Here is a 20,799-nt window from a genome sequence, read left to right on the forward strand (position 1 = left end):
ACACACTACCTGATTTATTTCTTTCCTTTTCTGACATATCTGTGACACTTACCTGTTTCAGATTATATATATTGCATATTACAGCAAAATGTACCTGGAGCAAATACAAACCACATTTTTTAAAGAGTGATTTTTACAGAAGAGGATTAGAGCCACTGGGGGGAAAAAGTGGGCAGGTCTTTTTTTCTTATTTTCCAGAATTCTGAGATTAAAGTCAGAATTCTGAGAAAAAAGTCAGCATTAAAAAAAAAGTCAGAATTCTGAGATTAAAGTCAGAATTCTGAGAAAAACTAATTCTGGGGAAAAAGTCAGCATTCTGAGAAAAATTCTGACTTTAATCTCAGCAATTTTTTTTTAGATTAAAGTGTGTGTGTGTACATGCACAGACCACATGTGCATACTATTGTACACATAAACTCACAGATGTATATGACAACTCAAGTTTGTAGCATTAAATTTGTATTCAATTTTTAAACACGTAATACATTTGTACTTGAGCATCAGCACATGAACTGATGGACACATTCTTCTTCGGGATTTTCTGGTAGAGAACAGAATTCATGCTTCCATTAATTACAGCAAGATGCCCAGGTCCTGAAGCAGCAAAGCACCTCTAGATCAAGCCCTAAATCTCAGTTTTTCAGATACTTGCAGCAAATACTTCATCATTTGCTGCTGGAGATTTTAGGAGGGGAGAGGAAGTGCCTTCTGCCCTCGACTGTGACGTGTGATATGTTTAGAGTTGCAGCATTTTGGGGAGGAGGGGGGGGGTGTCATATGAGAAACCTACAAGGTTAGAAATATAGAACATGGAGCAAATTTTTATGGCAGAATTCATGAAGCGTGTGCTATGCATATACTGAGAAAGGGATAATGGGAGCTATGGTGATCGTAACAGTGTGTGAGAAAGTGCACACGCTCTTTAAGACTGTGCTTTTATTTTGAAAGGACTTAAGCAGCGGAGTGACTCCCGGAAGTTTTTGTTTTTCTCACCTGTCAGTTCGGTCGAGACACGGCACCAGTGCCGAGCCTTGTCTCTTTGTTTTCTCCTTGAAACAGCTCTTGTTTTTTCCAAATTAAATGACAGTCCTATGTGGTCAGTCGATACCTAACTGAGGACAGCGTTTAACACGGTAACTGAAAGTCGAGAATAAAAAACAATCGTCTCCTTTTTCTGCACCTAGCCAGAAGACGTTAGCCAAGCATAGCTAGCCGTTATCATCATAATAGATCAATCATTTTGATGCGCTTAGCTGTCGATGTGTATTTATGTTTCTCTAAAGACCGTTGCTTAATTGTTGTGTTATTCTTATTGTAGGCTGTTTCACAACCGGACGTCAGGGTTGTTTGGTGTTTGTCAGCACTGTTCGCGGAAGCTAACGGCGTAACGTTAGCTTTGTATACACGCGAAATTCATTGATTGTTTTCAGAACGATTATAGATGTTTGCTGCCGTCGCTTTGTGCGGAAGATCGTGTTTTTTTCAGCTGAGATAAGCTTTTTAGCTGTTAGCTTTCCTGTTTTAAGTGGAGAAGTCTTAAAGGAATTACGTCGCTCTTCTTGCCTTGTTTTGGATTCACGTCCACTTTCGTTTTTAAGTACTTGTTGTGGGTCGCTTTCGCTTTCATGCCGACTGTCGTCAAAGTCAGCAGTTTTCCTTTTTCTCTCTCTCTATTTCTCCGTTTCTATTCATCTCCGCGGGTCTATCAAACTGTTCCGTAACTCTGCTTAAACTTATTTTTCTAAAGGCTTAGGCCTTTAGTGATAAAAACTTGGCTCCTGTGTGTTTGCTGCATCATTGCATGCTGACATCATCAAGAAGCTGCACCGTCTCTGAAACCGAGCTACTCCGAGCAGAAATTATCCAGGAGGGTGTGGGGAATATGTCAAATAGCTTTACTGAAACACTCATATCATTCCTGGAAGTCAGCTCTGCTGGCACTTCCTTTAACAAAGGCATTCAAGTCAGTGTGAGATATTTCTTTGTAAATGTGCAGAATTAAAGTTTCTTTTTGATAAATTCTTTTTCAGCCTCGCATTCAAAGCCATGGGCCAGGAACTTAGTGTACACAATGTTATGTACATGTTATGGAAATCACACATTGCAAATTGCATTTTTTGGGGGGTAGATCTTTTGTAGACTATTACAGATCTGACTCCTTCTTTATTGTTCAGTGTTGGTAATTGAAGAGGACCTACCTTCCAAGTACATTCATCCCTGGTGTTAAATCAAAATCATGTAATTCCAGTGTCAAGTGCCCAAGGGTAATATGAAGCACCAGCACAAAATTGCATGCAATATGTGAACAAACTGATTTTGAATGCTAAAAACCTCTCGTTGTCTTTAGGGGTTTTCTGATGTCAACCTCTGGCTGGGCTTTCTTCTTTTGTGAAACTGTGGTTTAAAAAGACCATTGACTGTTAGGAGAATTCTACTTACAGACATTAAATGCCTTATGAATGAATAGAACAAGTTGTCAGTGTAGACTGTTTGTTAGATAATATAGAAAATATTTATTTCTTAATATGATAATAAATCTAATATAGTTTCTTCACACAAATATAGGATATTTAAAGAAGTTCTTCATGTATCCCCCAGGTCTTCTATCTGCCTCAGAATATGGCCTGTGTAGGTATGGATTCCCCAGCAGTGGATGATGACATTTGCATCCTTAAACATGAGACAGCCTACACCACTGCTGCTGAGAGTCCTGTGTCGGTGTGTGCCGGTGACGAATCGGTCGCCTCCCACTTTGCCCTGGTCACGGCATACGAGGACATCAAAAAGAGGCTGAGAGAGACAGAGCGAGACAATGCCCTGCTGAAGAAGAGAGTGAAGCAGCTTGAAGACAAGGTATAGATGGAAGAGTAGAGTAGGAAAGAGTAGGAGGATGGCACAACAAAGGGAAGATGGGGATAGAAAAGAGAGAGAGAGAGAGACAAAATTTAAGAACATAGAGCTTATCATGCTGTCTAAACAACCAGAGAGCAATGTTTACAAAGGGTGACCTATGAACAAAGATGAATGATTTTTCTATTGTGCACGACTTCAGAATGATGAAACACAAAATACTAATACCTCACTGCAAACGAAAAAAAAGGAAAAATAACCTCTTGGAGTGTATGCATGTCAGCATCATTAATATTGTTGGTCTGTTGTCAAAACAGAAAAAAAAACAACAATGAGAAATAAATGTGCTCTGTTTAAAAAAGAAAGGAGGTCTGGAGAAGTGTGTCTTTGGCAAACACTGTGCTCATATTCAGCGGAGAAGAAGGCTCTTGAAATTGGAATTAAGAACAAAGGATCCAGTAAACGGATATAGTGAGAGAGAGAGAGTTATTTGAACAGCAAAGGTCTTAATACCGATTGCAGACCGAAGCGAAAGTTGGGCACAACATGTGGGCAGAGCACGAGCTTGTTTGTTTAAAATCTGTCAGTTTGCATTTTATGTGCTGCAGCACTTGGTCCATCAAGATAGGATGTGGTGGGAGGAAAGTGACTTCCTACCGCAAGATTTTAAATTGAACAGTTTTTTTTTTCTCCTCTACTTTCTTCTCTGTTATTTCTTCTTTCACCACTGTAGCTTTTCAGGCCAGATGCTCATTCATCAGAGGGGCCCCAGTACGTGAACAAGGCCTTCAGTGCTTACCGAGGTATCTATATAGAGAAGGAGGACCTGCAGATGGAGCTTAACAAACTGGTGCGTTTTACTGATTAATCTGAACATCTCATAAACTAACAGTGCAGCCAAGCTTAAAGGCTTAATGCGTTCCAAACCTGACAGTAGCTTATTTTCAAGTAGAAGGATAATAAAGAGAGTTTGGTTTTTTTTGCCCACCTGGGACGGCAAAAGTAAGAGTTTGAAACATTGTTTTAAATACACTGACTCTACCTTCATGCTCTTTGGCTCACTGTCTGTTTTGTTTTTTTGCTTTTTTTCCTCTGTCAGAAAAGGGAGATGAGTGAGAGAGAAAGGATTCTGATGGAGCAGCTTCACACCAAAGAGGTGGAGCTCCTTCAGCTGAGGACAGAAATGGACACCAGCCAAGGTACAGGTAGAGTACACAGGCCTGCTGTCTCTAAACTGCTCAGTGGAAATGGTTCTGTCCTCTGATGAAACAGATAGTGGACATTTAGAGCACATGCGATTTGGATGAAATACTAGGAAAAGAATCCTGTTCCTGAATTTTAATGATATTAAATTCAAGGACTGAAATTGTTTGATAATTAGCTATGTCGGAAAATCGAAGTAATAATCTACTCTTTAAAATATCTCCATCCATCTATTTTCAGGAGTTAAGCCATGGTAGCAGTAGAGTATTTGAGCTAGTTCAGACGTCCCTCTCTCCCACATGTTTTCAGACTATAGAAGCTATATAATCTCTTCTATGAGCTCTTGGTCTACCTTGGGATCACCTACTAGTTGGGTGTGCCCATTATACCTCCAAGCGACAACCTGATGAGAAGTTTGAAAAATCTCAGGTGGCACCTGTTTGGAGTAGAGTTACAGTCTGTTCTCGATCTGGATGTCTCACCTGCTTAACCAGCCACCCTTCAGAGGAAAGTAACTTCTCTTATTCCGTAACGGAAGCTTGCGGCCATTAAAGCGCGTTAACAGTCATTCATATTCCAGCATCCCCTGCATTACATCTGACACAGCACCAGCCCTTCTGTCAATCCATTTTTTGCTCAGTCATGAACATGGCACGGTTCTCAGATTCTTTACTCAAACACCAGTTGTTTTTGTAGCCTCTTATCCTACCCACTTCACACTGAAAACCATTGCAGGCAATGTTGAAGGTCTGACGAAACCAGCAAAATCGTATCATTTTTAAATAACGAGAACTAATTGTAATAACCCAAAGGGTACACTTACATCCTCCTAGAGCTGAGAGGACCCCTTGACATCCAGAATGTGATTAGTAACAGAGTAACAATTACATTTATTTCAACACTTTTATCTAATACAGTACTGGAAGAATAAATAGTGTCATATAGTCAGTAGGAAAAAAAAATCCAGCAACCTGATTTATATGATATGATAACATTTTTATGTTGCAATACTCTTAAGTACATTTGGCTTTTTTGTGGTTATATATAACATATATGTTGATTCAAGTACAATTTAAATACAGGACAGGCTCGAGTATTTTGACTCATGTGCCATTCTCCTTTACTTCCATACTACCTATGATTTTCTATGAAAATGTAAAATGTTGCTCTATGATTAAACTGATGTTGAAATATTTGGTTGGTAAAAGTGTAAAAGTCAGTGTCTTTAATCAATTATGCCTTTTGTACCATTTGTAACACAAATTCCATCTGTTTTTCTGCGTGCTTGTCCACAGTGATGAAGAGCCTGAACAGCTCTCAGGACTCCTGGCAGGTGGAAAGGATCAACACTGAGCTAAAGATCCACAAACTGCAGGAAGAGCTGGAGAGGGTGACACTGGAGAACAATCGGCTACTAGAGAGAAGTGCGGTGAGTGAAACAGGGAAGAAGGAGTTTCAGAGAACAGGATAGAGAGGGGGGCTTGAGATGAGAGACGCTCTTGTCGCATAACAAAAGGAGGAGAAATCGGTAGAGGTGTTAGGGCAGAGAGAGACAGGGTGACACTGGGAAACAGTAGTGAAGACGAAGCCAGGGTGGGTATGCTACAGTTGGGAGATGAACTCTTAAAAGACTGACGGACATAAGTGTGAGTTGTTGTGGAGTGGAGGATGCAGATTTGTTTGTTTTTTTGGGGGGAGGGTTGTCAGAAACAACCAAGAGACTGCACCTCCACTCTCTGTTTTGCATAACTTAACTCTGTTTTAGGGGGAGCCGCATGGCCTTAACGGACCAGACTTGGACCAGACCTGTGATGCAAAGTATAATGCAAGGTATAGTGTTTTATGAATATCATTAAAAAGTGCCCAACCATAATTTCTGTAACCTGTAGTTACGAAGCAACTGTAAATAGATGGGAAGTCTTGCCTAAAGCACAGTCTTATGAAAAAAAAATCAGTTTTAAATGATCCACCCTGATGAAACTGCAGAGAATCAGGTAGGAACACTGTTTACACGAAACTACAGAATATACTGTTTTTATGTCTTTGCTTTGAAAGCTAAAGCTTGTGAATGCAGTGCTCTGTATGGCCACAGTTTCAATTGTACTTGTCCTGTTTGGCCACTAGAGGAGGGTGCAGCGTTATGAATCTGCTCATCATAGACTGCATGCATGTCTGCAGTATGATGTGGAGGTAACCTCAAAAGTATATGAAGAGTTAGACCCTAAACTTGGGTGCTCAACACAAGTCAAATTTAAGTCCAGAATTTTGACATGCATAACATAACGTCTGTATGGAATTTATTTATTAACATTTATTAAAAGAGAAAATTTTATAATTTGTCTACCTTTTTAATTATTTTAAGCACCACAAAAACCTGTTTTTCCGCCATAGGCTTTCTGTTCATGTTTTTTGCTGTGTGATATGCTATATGAAGCGGTGTTAGGACTCAAAACAAGTGCTGATAGATTTTGCATCTTTATAAAAGGTGTGGATAAGAGTGTTTTGTAGGTGTTGCCATCCTTAAATACATCACTGTTTTTATTTATTTTTTCTTCTTGTTTGTAATACAGATAATGTTATTGGCTGATTAAGCATCAAATCGACCAGTACTGTCTGAAGCAGTTTTGTTGTTGTTTTTCCTCTTAAGTATTGTCTGACTGTAGTCACTGATATTAATTGTGTCAGCAAAGAAGCACATGATCACCTTGGTATGTCTATAATTTATTTAATAGATTAATCTTATATGTACATTTAATCCACTAATTTTGACTAAAATTGACATGATGGGTGCCATTTGAACATTGTGAAATTTCAGTGAACAGGTGAATTTGACTTCAGAATAAGATTCTTCTAAAATATTTCCTTTTCCTGAGCGTACTCTATAGCTGCTCATGATATTTACCACAAGATCCTGTCTGACAGTTGGGTGTTTCTAACACCAGCTTTGAGGAAACTTGCATTTAAGTGAAATGCTTTGTTTATTGTGTAGGGAGAAGAGCATGCAGCAGACATACAAAGCTCTGTGTTCTGAGGTCGGCCGTCTCCATTCAGAGCTGAAGCACCAAACAGGCCTGATTAGGAAACTCAGGCCACTGATCAGTGAGACGCGACAAGGTGAGGCACATCTGCAGAAATGTGAGTGAGCTCAGGATTGCGCCACAGTTGGTGTCTGAATACAAATCATCCCATGCTTAATGTTTGTTTTAGTGCGTGTGATAATCAGCTGTGCTCCACTGCGTCCTTTTCACACCACCTCAGCTCCTGTACAGTGAGGAGTCTCCTTTATAGCATTAATGCATTGTCGTGTAGGTCACCACCTAAATGAACCTCCTAAAAGCAACCATACCGAATGTATTCAGTCTCTTCATGTCTTTACCCTAAAAATAATTGACATTTATATCATTCCCTTTAGAAACCAGGTAATATTTTTGTTTGTTTTATTTGACATTTTCTTGAATGTTTATCCTGTTCTTATCATATTTCATTTTTTCCCAATATTTATATATTTTATTTAAGCTTTTGCATTTGATCTGCTTTACATCTGATTTAACCTCAGTGTGTTTTCATTCTTTTCCCCATGCCATTATATTAGCAAAGCAGAGTCCACCTCCCATAGAGGGCTCTTAAAAAGAAAAGCTCAAACCCTACGTTGTTGTTGTTGTACGTCACATCTGCACACACATGCAGTTCTTACCGAAGCCCCTAAAAAAAGCTTGCAACTTATTAAAGAAGCGAGGACAGATGATGAAAGATTAAGAAAACAAATTGCAACAATTGTATGTAGATGTAACTACAGAGTTAATTAATAGAGAGACAAACACATTTAGCTGATCTAACACTGTTAATGAGCACTTGAAGTAATTACAACAGGGAAACTAATGAACTGCTTCTGTTCAGTAACGGGAGTGTTTTTTTCCCCCTCCCAAGAAGTTTTCTCCTCCTGCTTCTTTTTGCAGTTTGTATAAGAGTGTGATAAGACTGTGGATATTATCAAAGTCCTCCAACACTTTGATAAAGGACATCATGAAATGGTCTATCCTTCCATTCCCCTCCCTCTGTGATGATGTATGCTACCCTAGGAGGGATTACCTCTGTTGTCGATTCCCTCGGAGTGTCAGAAGAGGAGACCAGGAGGTGAAAATTAGAACGAAATATGGCAAGAAAATAAATCTTGCCCTATTTATTCCACTGAATAAGAGGGTAATCCTGTAACTTAGATGAAGCAGATGGAGTGAAATGAGGAAAGCAGGAGCGGCAAAAGAAATGGAGCGGGGCAGAGGGAGGAGGGGGGTGTGCTATGTATTTATTCAGTCATACTGTGTATCTGTATTCTTCTAATGTTCCTCCTTTGGAATCACTTTTATTCAAATCCTAGACTCAGGAGACCATCTCATGGAAGCATAGCAGGGAGGGATGGATGGATAGATGTGTGGATGGAGAGAGGTATGGAAAAAAAAAAAAGCAGGAGCAGATACTCTCATTTAAACTTTATTATTCGCTCAAGATGATGATTTGAAAGCAAAGCAATGATGTGTCTGTGTGAGATTAGGACATGTGATTTGTGTAAGGATATGCTTTGTATGAAATGAAAGAAAATGTGTTTGTGCGTTCAGGTCTGATTAGGTTTTGTTCTCGAGGACAAAATCTAATTATTGCTTTTGTTATTTACTGATTCCCAAGCGGTGACTTTTACATGGTGCAAAGGTTTCATTGTGGAACTCGCCGCCCGCTGCACAGGGTGCGATTTTTACTCCTGTTCTGTTTTTACACTGAGGTCTATTATACAGTTAGAGATCAGAGCTTAGATTTTTTTTTTAACCGCTTTAGAAACCAAAGTTTAATCCACTTGTTAAAAAAAAGAAAAGAAATACAGAGTTGTTATCTCAGTGCTAAATAAAAAAAAAAAAAGACGTGTTTAACTGGGTGAGGAAAGAGCATTTAATTTGTGCTGCCGACATCATTTAGTTAAAATGACAGAAAACACGCTTTTTTTATTTGCTAGAGAAATTCATTAAAACAAACACCTTTACTATCTAGTTAAACACTGCTAATAAGCGCAATAAAAAAAAATTTTTTTTTAAAGTTTCCAGATTTACTAAAATAAACCATCTTGGAGTCGTGCAGGGTTTTGCGAAGTTATAGCATTCAGCCAAAAATCAGCACTTAAGATCTGTCAGATTGATCAATCTTTATTTAATATTTCCAACGTCATGAAAGGCTCGCCATTCTAAATATTTAGAACCATTGGTCTAAGTGACATATCGCATGTAAACATGTCTAATGTGAAGGCAGGCAGCATTTGTTTATTCGTTATGTAAGGATTTCAGTACTTGGCAGTGATGACTGAAAGCTAGTAGTGTCACTAAATCAACAGTAAAATTTGTTACTGAAGTATCACCAAAATGATAGAAAAGGTAATTGAACAATTGCCTCTAATATTTGTGCTTGTTTTACGGACATTGCCACAGTCCATGCAGTGATTGTCTGTGCAGGTCTCACTAGAAAAATGCAGTTTTGTGCAACCACATCTAACGTTTGATTTTCTTTTACCCTCGTTTTTCCTCATCCTTTTTTTTCTTGCTCTCACCCTCCTCTCTTCCTGCAGCTGCCTCAACAGTTCCCGTCCAGTGTCTGGACGACGTGGAAAAGAACAACCACCCCCCAGTTCCTCGGCCATCAGTGCCTCGTCCCCCCAGTGCCCCCCCACTGCCCTCATGCTCTGGCCGCCCCTGCCCCCCCACCAGCTGCCCGTCAGGCACCCTGCTGCCAGATAGTCTGAGGGAGGACTGCTGGTACAACGGCCCATGGCCCCCCCAGAGTTGTTCGGGAGAGGGTCTGGTTGGGAGCGACGCCTGCTCCGTTGTACTGCCCCCGCCTCCCCTGAACCAGGCCTCTCTGGATGACAGTTCACGATCCTTCCCCAGTCCCCCAAAACCCAGTGACGCCATGTTCTGGGAGGGACACTCCGCTGCGTCAAACTCCTCGTCCTCAATGGGTAACTGCAGCCCCAGGAGCCCTCCCCATACAGATTGGGCCAAGCCTTATTAAGTTACAGTGGGAGAACAGATGATTAATAATTTATTGGAAGATAAATAAAAGGTAGAAATTTGATGGAACGTAAACAAATGGAACAATGAATAAACTCTCCAACCCTGCCACATAGCTACCACCTTACCTGCCTTAATGTGATAAGACCACTTTTGTGGGGCGGATGAGACTGGACCTCCTGGTTGTGGGAACTAAACGAGGCCAGATGAGGCCTTTTTCTTTTTTTCTGAGGTAAAGACTTTAAACTCATTAATCTGCCATCTCTGCTCACCGCATCGGTGAACATTTCTGACTTTGCAGAGAAAAAGTTGATGAGAAATCCTCAACAGAATAGTTTGTCCATGTTTGTGTCCTTGTATGCGCATGCATAACTGTGTGCAAGTATGCATACAAGCAGTTTAATTTGTGTGTGAGCACATGCGCGTGCGTGCATGTGTGTGTGTGTATATTCACATCCAACAGTGTGCCTGTATCTGTATCTCATCATAGGGCCTCTTCCACCATAAACTGTGGCTGTTGATCACTGGAGCCACAGCATAGTGCTAGAATTTGTATAACTGTACTTCCTCCAATGCAAGTCTTTTTACATTTGATCACTGTAAATTACAGAAGGTATGTAGTTCCATGTTTGTCTAATGGTGATGTGAAGGAGATGTGTTGGTAGGAGGAGTTGATGTGTTTGTTTTTGTACGGTGAAGACAGACATACATACACTGACTGTAGGATAATTACAGGTTTTGGCTCCAAATTTGAAATGCTAATTAAGTTTTCTTTTTACTGAAGTGGATTGATATCAAAGTAATCTACCCATGCTTACTGAATCCTCCTTTCCTTTTTTTTTGTTTCTTTTGGAATTTGCCTACTTAGAAATTTCTAAACATATAAAATCTTAATCTAATGCTTTCTTAACTATGACCCATCATAGGTGGCAGAGAAGGTTCAATAATTTCTCATAACCTTCACAACTCAAGTCTGTCTGGTATCTGACAACACCATCTATTGTGTTGCTTTCTTTTTTCACCTCTGAAGTGACATGTAGATGTAAGGCTGTGAATTGCTGGTTTCTTAGCACGCCATTTATTTTGAAGGACTCGCAGAATGCGCCGCATACACTAGGCACATCATTTTGAACATTAGAAAATGTGAACTATGCACTGTGCTGATTGTTAATCCTGCTGTTTAGGACCGAGGGTAGTCTCTCTCTCCTCTCCCAGTAGTGAAAAAGTATAAACTAAGGGCACTGAAGAATTTTAGACCAAATAAACAGAAGAAACTGAGAGAAAAATGTGCATATCTGTATAAATGTATATGGTGGGCTTCAGTACTCTGCCAAACATGGTTATACACTCCAAAACTTAGCTTTTGCTTTTTCTCCCTCAAGATGCCTGATATGTCTAAGAGCTACCTGTGCTGGGGGCAACACAATAATATAATAACCTGATTAAATATGAGATGTGAGTTAACAAATAGGTGCACAAAGCACAAAGGCCCATGGGTAAGTTTCTTTGTTTTAGTTTTTTCTTATCTGTATCATGATTGTGGTCTTTTGTTCTTAATTTCTAAGAAATGTTATTTTACAGCAGTAGTTTCATACTTCTGTAAACAATTTGCAAACCAAAATGCAATGTACAGTAGATATGGATTATATTTTAGATTTACTGCACTTCCGGCTGTTTGTAAATATGATCGAATAAATGAATGAAAGGAATCAACACCGTGAGGTTGCGCTGTTTTCACTTCAAGCATGACGTTATGTGGTTTATTAAAACTGAACACAAAGCCACGATGATTAAATCATTTTTTTAAAGCTAAATACCTGCAAAGGGGACAGCAAGCCCTTCTCATTACCACAAAGCCTAAATGATGAATTGACACATCCATGTTAAAAAAGTTTTGTTTTTCCTAAATTATCTTAAATTTTAAATCCCAGTTCACCATTTCAAAGTTTTAGTTTCTAGAAACAATTGTAGAGGGGGAAAATTGTTTAAAAAACGAATAGAAAAAATAATAGAAAATTTTACACTATCAACCTTAATCCCAGGCTATTGTCATGGTAAACATGCTAATGTTTGTAATGATCTAATTTTATAATTTGTAATTTTGTAGCTTATTATTTAAAGCAGTAGTAATATAGGACCTCTATAGCAACTCTTTCCATCTGTGCCATTAGTACATAAGCAAAAGAAAAGTATGCATTTAGCTTAATTTAGCCACTGGAGGTAAAAGTCCTGAACATGTAAAAGAACAAACTGAGTCAGCTGTAGCTTTTTTTTCTTTTTACAATTTTTACAGTTCTGTCAATCCTGCTTTCGAATACGCTAAATAAACAGAAATGAAATTTTCACCGTGCGACTCTTTAGTCCCACTGCTGAAAAATGCAAACCATCATAAAAACACATCTTTTAAGTCTGATGGAGTTAAGTGGATATTAAACCTTTCTTCAGAAACATGCTGACTGTCCTTTACACGTAAAATACACTTTTTTGCTTTCAAAATTTTTAATATTTGCAACAATCACATGATCACACAGGGTTTTATTATTACCTCCAAGTTATAGTGTACAAATCTCCATCTCTGATATCCTTTTTTTTTTAAAAATCAAATCCTTTGTAAGTTAATACACAACAATTTCTGCAGGTGAATTTCAAAGTTGTGGGTCCAGCCAAAGGCAACTGAGCAGATTCGTCACTCGTGCCGTCACTGCAGGAGCAATAGACACATGTTCAAGTGGTTCAACAGGTGCAAAGCATCCCTCAGTTTACAGCTGCGCACCATGTGCTGCCCTGCACTGAAACTCTTCCAGGTGGCTACTATATCACAGTACAATCACATATTTGTGACATTCTGATCACTCTTTATGATCCAAATAATTTCACTCACCTTTTCCCCACGCATAAGCATGTAGCTTTACAAAAAATACAACCACTTGTCCATAGCACTGCCACGTAATCCTGCAGTTCTGGGCACAGTGTAAGTCTGTGTACACTTTAAAAATAAAGCTTGTTGTGTTGTTATTTTACATGCTAGTCGGAAGTTTTTGTTTCATGTTCTTGGCTGGAATCCCCGTCCTCTCAAATTCCAGCTTCTCTCGAATGTACTCCTGCTTGCACTCTTCGAAAAACGTGGGGTCCTGGTAGCTGGTGGAACACAAAAGGTAGACCTTCATCACTCTGATAGGTTTTGAGATTACTAAGACTTTACAGGCGGCAATTCAGAGAGTCAACAGGAGTGGGAGAGAGTAGGCAAGCGTGTGTAAAAGCTACTGGCGTGATTCTATTCTAACACATGGGGAGTCACCTTTCTATATGAGTGTTGTCGCACAATACTCACTGTCGTGTCAGACATTCCTTCAGGGCTGCGTTCTCCCCTCGACACTTCAACACCATGAAGAAACCAGACTCTTTACAGCAGTGGCTGAAGGCTGGAGGGAGGGGGAGAGGAGTGTAGAAGTCAGAAAGGACAAATCAACAAAAAAAAAAAAGGGAAACTGGCTCAATGCGTACAGTAACCTCAACGCAAAAATCACAATTAAGAGCCTACCTTTTTACCGCAAACAAGAAAACGAATAGCTACGAGCAAACCGAGACGGGTCCCATCTCCACGAGAAGGAACCCAGTCAGAAGTCACCCTGCCAAGCCTCTTATCAAACCGAAACCCATGTTTCCTTGTTCATACGAGGACTGAACCTAACCGTACTATCCACAGAGTGGTTATATCTGTGGTCGCACTGCTCCCACATTAGCCCTGTAACAGTCATCCCACCATCCTCAAATATACACACGTCTATGCCCCCAAGAATTAAATATAGGTAATGCTACACTGAACACGGTGCCCAGTGAGGCCTGGAGATAGACGAGGTTATTTACAATAACCGAACAAGTAAATGGAGCTTTTCCAGAAATCAGACTAGATATTATCAGAAATGTTAAACTTAAGAATTGCTGCTAATGGTTGCAGTTTTACTAGATACGTTCAACCTTTGCTGCCTTCCTTCTTCTCTGGCCAACATCAATTGCTGGTGCCTGTGCCCGAAAAATAAAACCGGAGCCCAAAACGAGAAGCCCTTCTTCTATAAAGATGCAACAGTGACTTCATGCCCCTGTTAGTGGTATTTTCCACATTAAAGGCACTGAACAAGGTGTCGACGAGTGAGTCTTCACCTTGTTAGCAAGCTCTTTCTCGAGGCTTTAATTAAAACCACTGCCCCTGTGTCCCCTTCAAACAGCTGACATCGTAATTACCTTCATCTGTATGGTTATCACACACTCTTTCACGAGGATGCAGACTAACTGCAAAACCAATTTAGAGAAGCAGAACTGTGCGACTAATCTAATCAAAGAGCGCCTCATCCCTGTCCCACGGCACTAATAGAGGCTGCGTTTCTGATCGCACATGAATAGTTAGGATAAGGAGACGAATCTACGAGACTGGTTTCATGCGAAAAGAGGCCCTTCTGAAGAAAAGTGTGATGCCACCTTCGCTTTGAGGTCGTTCGGTTTGCCATTTTTACAGACGCAGAAGTGGCAGTTAGTGGAAAGCAGAAGCATGAGGCTTGAACATTTCGGGAGATTTGGTACTTTAGAGGAAGATGTGGTGTAAAAAGACCTTATACATTATTAGTTATGGTAGAAAATAAATGTTAGGATCTTGAGCAGGATTTATTCATTTCTAACCGACAAACTGAAAAATGCATTCATTCATTCATTCATTTTTGTTTCCCCACCTTTCGTCCACATTTTTGATTTTGTGATCCGGACTTTAAATTTAAGGAATTCAATTAGCAGCCAATCAGTTTTCTGCAAAAACACAACAGTAATCAAAATGAATGTGTGGGGGTTGTTCAAAAACTTAAGACTCTGAAAGGCATGTGAGTCCTGACATGAATCATCAGCGTAGTAGGAAAACTCATCAGGTGAAACTACAAAAGGAGTTCTGTACAGGTCAGTGCTACATATCTGCGTGAACAACAAAGCCTGCAATACACAACTGTGGGGTGTGCAGAGGCATATATGCAGATACCAATAACACAGGAAAACATACTTGTAGATTGTGTTGGGTCTTTTTTTTTTTTGGCACTGTCTTTGTAAAACACAATCACAGACGCACACACACACAGGAGCCCAGTAGTGCAGACACAAACAGACAGAATAGATGATTGAGGGCGGAGGATGAAGGTGTGAAAATGAGTGGGACGAGAAACTTGTAATGTGAGGGGGGTTTCCACTACCCACAGCCCAGCCATGTATGTCCCATCACCTCTGTCTGCCTCCTCGTGTGAGCAGTACACCCGAGCTCATAGAAGCTGTCATCAGATTTCTAAAAACCACATAAAACCGTGACTGTCGGGCTGATGTGTTGCTGCAGTAAACAGGGCACACTGGAGCAGAGGTGCAGCCAAGTGCGTGCGTGCGTCTGTGTAGATAAAGAGGCAACTGCTGTAATGCCAATTAGCCTGCTACTCAATACCTGAAAGAAGAAGAAGTAGAAGGGTCTGATTCAAGAAGGTCAAGAGTAAAGTAAATTCCTGAGGAAGGAAAGATGCAGTGTTGCAATATGACACAAAAATGGGGGCAGCAACATGCAGTTGAAGAACAACGTTTTAATAACACTCTAAGTTTATGCTTCCATTCCTGAAGCCTCTCTTAGACTCTTTTCTATCAGTCTGATGGCGTCTAATTATTTTGCTGATGTTTCAATGAGCTCCCCGAGGCCTCAAATATAGAGCAACATACCCCTCTCATCTGGCTTTACTTAACATAAGCAACAAGGCTAAGTGGTCACGCAAAGGTGATTATTCTCCAAAAGTTGATTCTGTTCATTGGGACGTAGTGTTTTCAGTGCGAGAAACGTTTCGTCACTCATCCAAGTGACTTCTTCAGTCTCAGCTGACTGCAGGTTTCCCCAATCTTATAAACAGTACATTTGCATAATGACTGAAACCAGCCCACTGATGGAATAATGCGCTGGGAAGTCAGCGAAACGTTTCTCCCACTGAAGGCAAGGCAAGTTTATTTATATAGCACAATTCAACAACAAGGTGATTTAAAGTGCTTTACAGAGAAATTAAAGAACAAAAACAAATAAAAGGCATGGTATAAAATTGATTAAAAAAAACAACAAAAAAAATCCCGCTAAGTCCAGATGAACAGAATAAACTTTTGGAGATTTACTTACCTGGATGATTGAGCATCCATCGAGATGAAAGTGATTATTGATATTAAGTCAGGGAGGAAAGCCAGGGTTTAACAATCTAGCTACGAGCGCATTCACACTAAAGGTGTGGCGCTGACAGCATCTGACCAATAAAAATGGAGAGCCTGACTAGCAGGTGAATAGCTGACTTTACAAAAGAAAGGTTGTGTGGCTGTAGAAGAATTTTGACCCACTCTTCTTTGCAGAAATTTGAATTGAGCTTAAGAGCCAATCTTGACTAGACCAAAAACATTTGTTTTTTGGATGCGCTGGTGTGTTTCAGATCTTTGTCCAAGTGTGCTTGAGCTTCAGGGCACAAACTGAAGGCCTGGACAATCTCCTTTAAGATTTGTTAGAGAGCACAATTCATGACTCCATCAATCGCAGCAACTCATCCAGGTGCTAAAACAGCAGCAGACGCAGACCATGTTCGATGGCTGGTACTTTTTATGAAACGATGTGTTCATTTTTACACCAAATATAACAGGGCTCAAAAAATTAAAAGGTGAATTATGTTTCGCACAGGGCCACGTAGGTTTGCATAGATTCCCTAACCATGTTACCACGGTGATGTACCCAAGTAAGGAATGATCGCCTTCATAAAACAGAAAACCCAATATTAACCTTAAAGTTACTTGAACCAGCCCAAATCATGCTTCATACAGATCAATTCTGTGTAAACAATAAAACACCAATGACCCGGCATGTCTTCTGTGCATACTGCTGAGTTGCTAAGCTAACCACTGTATAACATGAACAGCATTAACTACAATATTTTACCTCACCCTCAGTGTTTGCAATGACATCAATTCATTTCTCTAAAAGATTGATAGATTGCGTTCACATTAATGCAGGGGTGTCAAACTCATTTTACACGAGGGCCACATACAGCTCACTTTGATCTTAAGTGGACCGGACAGGTGAAACTCCCTTTTCTATCAGTGCAAAGAAACTACATATTTAAATGTTTTTCTACATGATAAAGAAAAGGCTGCTGTGACATGCTGTCAGCATGAGTCTTTGGACTTAAATTGTAAGAAATAAATGTGTAAATTACATAAATGTTTCTGTTTTTCAAAAGGTTATAATTTGTAAATAGCAGGAGTTGGGCTTTCTTGTCAGGGGTCATTTTGGGGGGGGGGGGGGGGGGGGGGGAACCCCCCAAAACAGTGGCAAACAGCGCTGTACGCAATGGCAGACTGGTGCCTTATTAACAAGGAAATAAAGCAGAAAGTAGAGACTTCTGATGGGAAACTAGTCTTGAAGCACACAGAGAGATAGAGCTGTGCAGGAAGTGCGATTTTATCGTGGTGGAAGCAAGACGGCAAAAGTAAGTGAGGATTCATTAAAGTGTTTCTTTAAACATGAAGCAGGATTTTGGTCTGTTTTGCTGCTGGTCAGGTGAATTTTGTTCGGAGAGTGATGAAACCTGCGGGTTCTGGAATCTGGGAGATGTTGGCTTTCAGCACCTGACGGCATGTCCACGTACATGTCGTCGGGTGAACGGGGGGATTCACTCTTTGGTTTTCCATCTTTTTGCGGAATCTGTTTACCTGCTGTTTAATCGTTTACTATTTTAGCTGTTTGGTGATTGTTGAAATTGTTTTGTAAGCTTTTAGCTGAGATTTTAACATTTCTGTGGATACCACACGGGTCTACATTAAAATAACAGATCTGGTGGCAAATCCCATTAAAGCAGATGCTCTCCTTCTTGCCTCTGTTACTGGGAGCATTGCAGTTTAAGAGGTTAATTGTTTATTGCCTATTACTTTGTGTAGTATGAATGGCCATAAGGGAGGTTTTTATCAGTATGAAAAGCTGTAAAACGTTTGAAAATACAGTTAAAAGTCCAAAATTCCTGCTTGTGCTTGATTGTGGTGAGCAGCAGATCAAACAAGTTAAGAATTATGAAGGGCTTCAAGCGCACATTCAGGCCTGTGAGACACTCAGAAACCCAAGATCATTGAAATGCAGCCAGATGCTGCTCACTTCATGTTTTCACTCCTTTCTTCACTTTTTCCTGACATGCTTGCACTTAAATCCAGCTTCCCTGTGTCTCTGTGTACCTGGCATGAACCACTACACTTGCTGTCTTCAGAACTTGCCCTCCTTCTTTCTTTCATATAACGCTATGATCCCAATCTGCCTTTGCGTGTGACTGGCTGCATGATTTGTCCAATAAAATAAAGTCTCTCTTGACATATAAAATTGTGTTGTGGGCCATATGTTTGACAACCCTGCATTAAAAGACAAATTAAGAAAAGCAATGTTACACCCTTCCCTCTTTCCAAGTATTGTAAATTTGCCATTGGTGTGAATGTACCTCTCTGTGCTAACCCTCTAAAAGACTGGTGACCTACAGATGGTATAACTGGGCTCTCACGCAGTGACAGCTGGGATATGCTCCAGCCTTAAAAAAAAAAAAGAAAAACAGAAAAAGTTTGTTGAAGTGATGGATGTACAGGACACTAAGCTAATTAGCCTGTCAATGGCATATACTCAAGTCAGTGGGCAGTTATCATTGTGTTTTGTTTTGTTTTTTACTTTGGTTTTGATAGAACTTGAGATATTTTAGGTACCAATGATCACTGTAGAACTGAATCACTGTAGTGTCACCACGAACCAGAATATACCCAGGGCCTGAAGATAAAGCAGCTACCAGTACATCCATTGGTTACAATACATTTTTATTTTAACCTATACCTTTCCAATTGTGGCAAATCAAAAATAATTTAGAAAAAAACAAAACAAAGTAGACAAGTTAGACTGAATTACTTCCATTTCCATCTTACTGCCAGTTGTGAAAATAGGCAAATGTTGTTCGCCCTCGTTTTGTTGACTAGCATCACAGTGTTATAGTTAGCAACTTGAATTTTCAAACTTTTCTAGTCAATCCCAATCAAAGCTCCGGGTACTCTGGTTCTTACTGAAGACCAAAGAAAAGTCTCTTTGAGGCACAGATTTAACCAAGATCTCTGCTTTTTTAAACTAAAAACAGTTTGACATAAGGTAGTGGACAAACACACGTTTTAATGATGGCTGCTTTCCATTTGGGTTCAGTTGTATGTTGGTTCACTCTAATGGCTTACTGGAACAATTAGGTGAACTGGCATATGTTTCTTGACTGTGACGGTTCAAAACATCCTCCTTAAAAAGTGACCCTGCTGTGTAAAGGCGATTCCTGAGCGACACTTTAGTGGACAGGAGAAAATCCTACCTTCAACCTTGTCAGCACAGAGCTCCTTGGCTTTCTCCCTCATCTTCTTGGGGATCAGCACATCCTTCTCCACGTGCCTCAGATGGGCTTCCTCTGACACGGCAGAGCAAAGCAAATATGAGTATCACAAGTAAACAACATATTCTTTCTGTTAATTATCATAGGTGTACGTGGGAGACATGCGTGCTCAACTGTCGTTAAACGCGGATTACCGCACGCAGCTAAAGGCGAGGCATGTTTAGGACCATTAACTGAGACGCTGGACACAGAAGTTCTCATTTGTGAGTAATTAACTCAGCATTTTCCTTTAGAGTGGCGACAGCCTCTTTAAGTGTATTTAGCTAACGTTATTATAGCGTCTCAGGTCCATTATAGTTCAATACAGCCAATAAAGAACGAGCTAACTCGGACAGCTTTGAAATACACGAAAAGCATTTGAGAGCATTACGGACTTTAATACCTGTATTTGTTGCCTCCATTGTGATGATTTTTCTTAAAACATTACCCCCACCGATTCAATGTGACCTAGCTCGCGAGCGCTCAAAACACTTCCGCTGACGTAGTATGGTGGCCTGAAAAACTGCAATTCCCAGAGTCACCCTCGGCGTCGGAGAGCGAGCGGAGAAGCAGGAGGCTACAGGTGACCGAGTGATGCTTACTGTCAGAGCTGGTGGTTTAGCTCCACGCTCATTTCTGTGGAAGACTGAGGAAACGGATTTCTTATGTTTTATCATATTAAAGAGACAGTCTCAGTTACAGCCTTTATTATTAGAAATATCTCTTATTCACTAATGCGATTCACGGAATACTAGTAATGCTAATAATATTAACTGTGATTAATTGTGATTGCACCAGTCACAGTAAGTTGCCGGTCTAGATGGGAGGTGGAATCAAAACCCTTAAACAAGAAGAAAACAGAACTATATACATTTAGAGATTCAAAACACTTCTTTTTCTGTTTTTTTTCTTTCTTTTCGTTATAAATGATGAAATGACAGCTTTTACGTTTTCTGTTTTTTCACAAATTGAAGTTATTGGGAGTGTGAAGCTCCATGTAAGTGCTCTTTGTAAACAACGGTGTGCAAGTTATATCATGCAGAAAAAAATTTCTTTATGTAATGTGCTGATTTTTAGGAATTAACCATATGATGATATTAAATGTTTACATTTTACAACTAATTACGTAATTAACATTTTGCACTGTAAAAACAAATTTCACTTTCTTTTAGACCCTAATGCGACCACAGATCATAAACATTAAAACTCCATAAGCCTGTCAAAAAGCCATA

General features: G+C 39.9%; 2 protein-coding genes across 3 annotated transcripts; one reads left to right on the forward strand and one right to left on the reverse strand.

Moving 5' to 3' along the window:
- Window positions 1-962: 962 nt before the first annotated feature.
- azi2 (5-azacytidine induced 2) lies at window positions 963-13,075 on the forward strand. Of its 2 annotated transcripts, none has more exons than XM_085176345.1 (8): window positions 963-1,133; window positions 2,599-2,853; window positions 3,584-3,700; window positions 3,950-4,055; window positions 5,349-5,482; window positions 5,819-5,883; window positions 7,043-7,167; window positions 9,659-13,075. In XM_085176345.1, exons 2-8 carry the CDS (start codon window positions 2,620-2,622, stop codon window positions 10,099-10,101), a joined length of 1,224 nt encoding a protein of 407 aa, XP_085032471.1. In that variant the 5' UTR covers window positions 963-1,133; window positions 2,599-2,619; the 3' UTR covers window positions 10,102-13,075. The 2 variants fall into 2 exon arrangements, with proteins under 2 accessions (XP_085032471.1, XP_085032472.1); XM_085176346.1 differs by having other exon boundaries at window positions 3,950-4,049.
- Window positions 8,954-20,110, reverse strand: cmc1 (C-x(9)-C motif containing 1). Its single transcript, XM_085176349.1, has 4 exons — window positions 19,971-20,110; window positions 19,511-19,603; window positions 13,432-13,522; window positions 8,954-13,238 (listed from the first exon to the last, which is right to left on the reverse strand). Exons 1-4 carry the CDS (start codon window positions 19,987-19,989, stop codon window positions 13,118-13,120), a joined length of 324 nt encoding a protein of 107 aa, XP_085032475.1. The 5' UTR covers window positions 19,990-20,110; the 3' UTR covers window positions 8,954-13,117.
- Window positions 20,111-20,799: the final 689 nt, after the last annotated feature.

The sequence above is a fragment of the Neolamprologus multifasciatus genome, chromosome 11 (genome assembly GCF_963576455.1).
Source record: "Neolamprologus multifasciatus chromosome 11, fNeoMul1.2, whole genome shotgun sequence".
Taxonomy (NCBI): Eukaryota; Metazoa; Chordata; class Actinopteri; order Cichliformes; family Cichlidae; genus Neolamprologus; species Neolamprologus multifasciatus.

Coding starts and splice junctions, on each gene's coding strand:
- azi2 (XM_085176345.1), top strand. CDS start 2,620: ATGGCCTGTGTAGGTATGGATTCCCCAGCAGTGGATGATGACATTTGC. Junction 2,854..3,583: donor TGAAGCAGCTTGAAGACAAG/GTATAGATGGAA, acceptor TCACCACTGTAG/CTTTTCAGGCCAGATGCTCA. Junction 5,884..7,042: donor GATGCAAAGTATAATGCAAG/GTATAGTGTTTT, acceptor TTTATTGTGTAG/GGAGAAGAGCATGCAGCAGA.
- cmc1 (XM_085176349.1), bottom strand. Junction 13,523..19,510: donor CTGTGCTGACAAGGTTGAAG/GTAGGATTTTCT, acceptor CCCTCCCTCCAG/CCTTCAGCCACTGCTGTAAA. Junction 13,239..13,431: donor AAGGAATGTCTGACACGACA/GTGAGTATTGTG, acceptor GTGTTCCACCAG/CTACCAGGACCCCACGTTTT.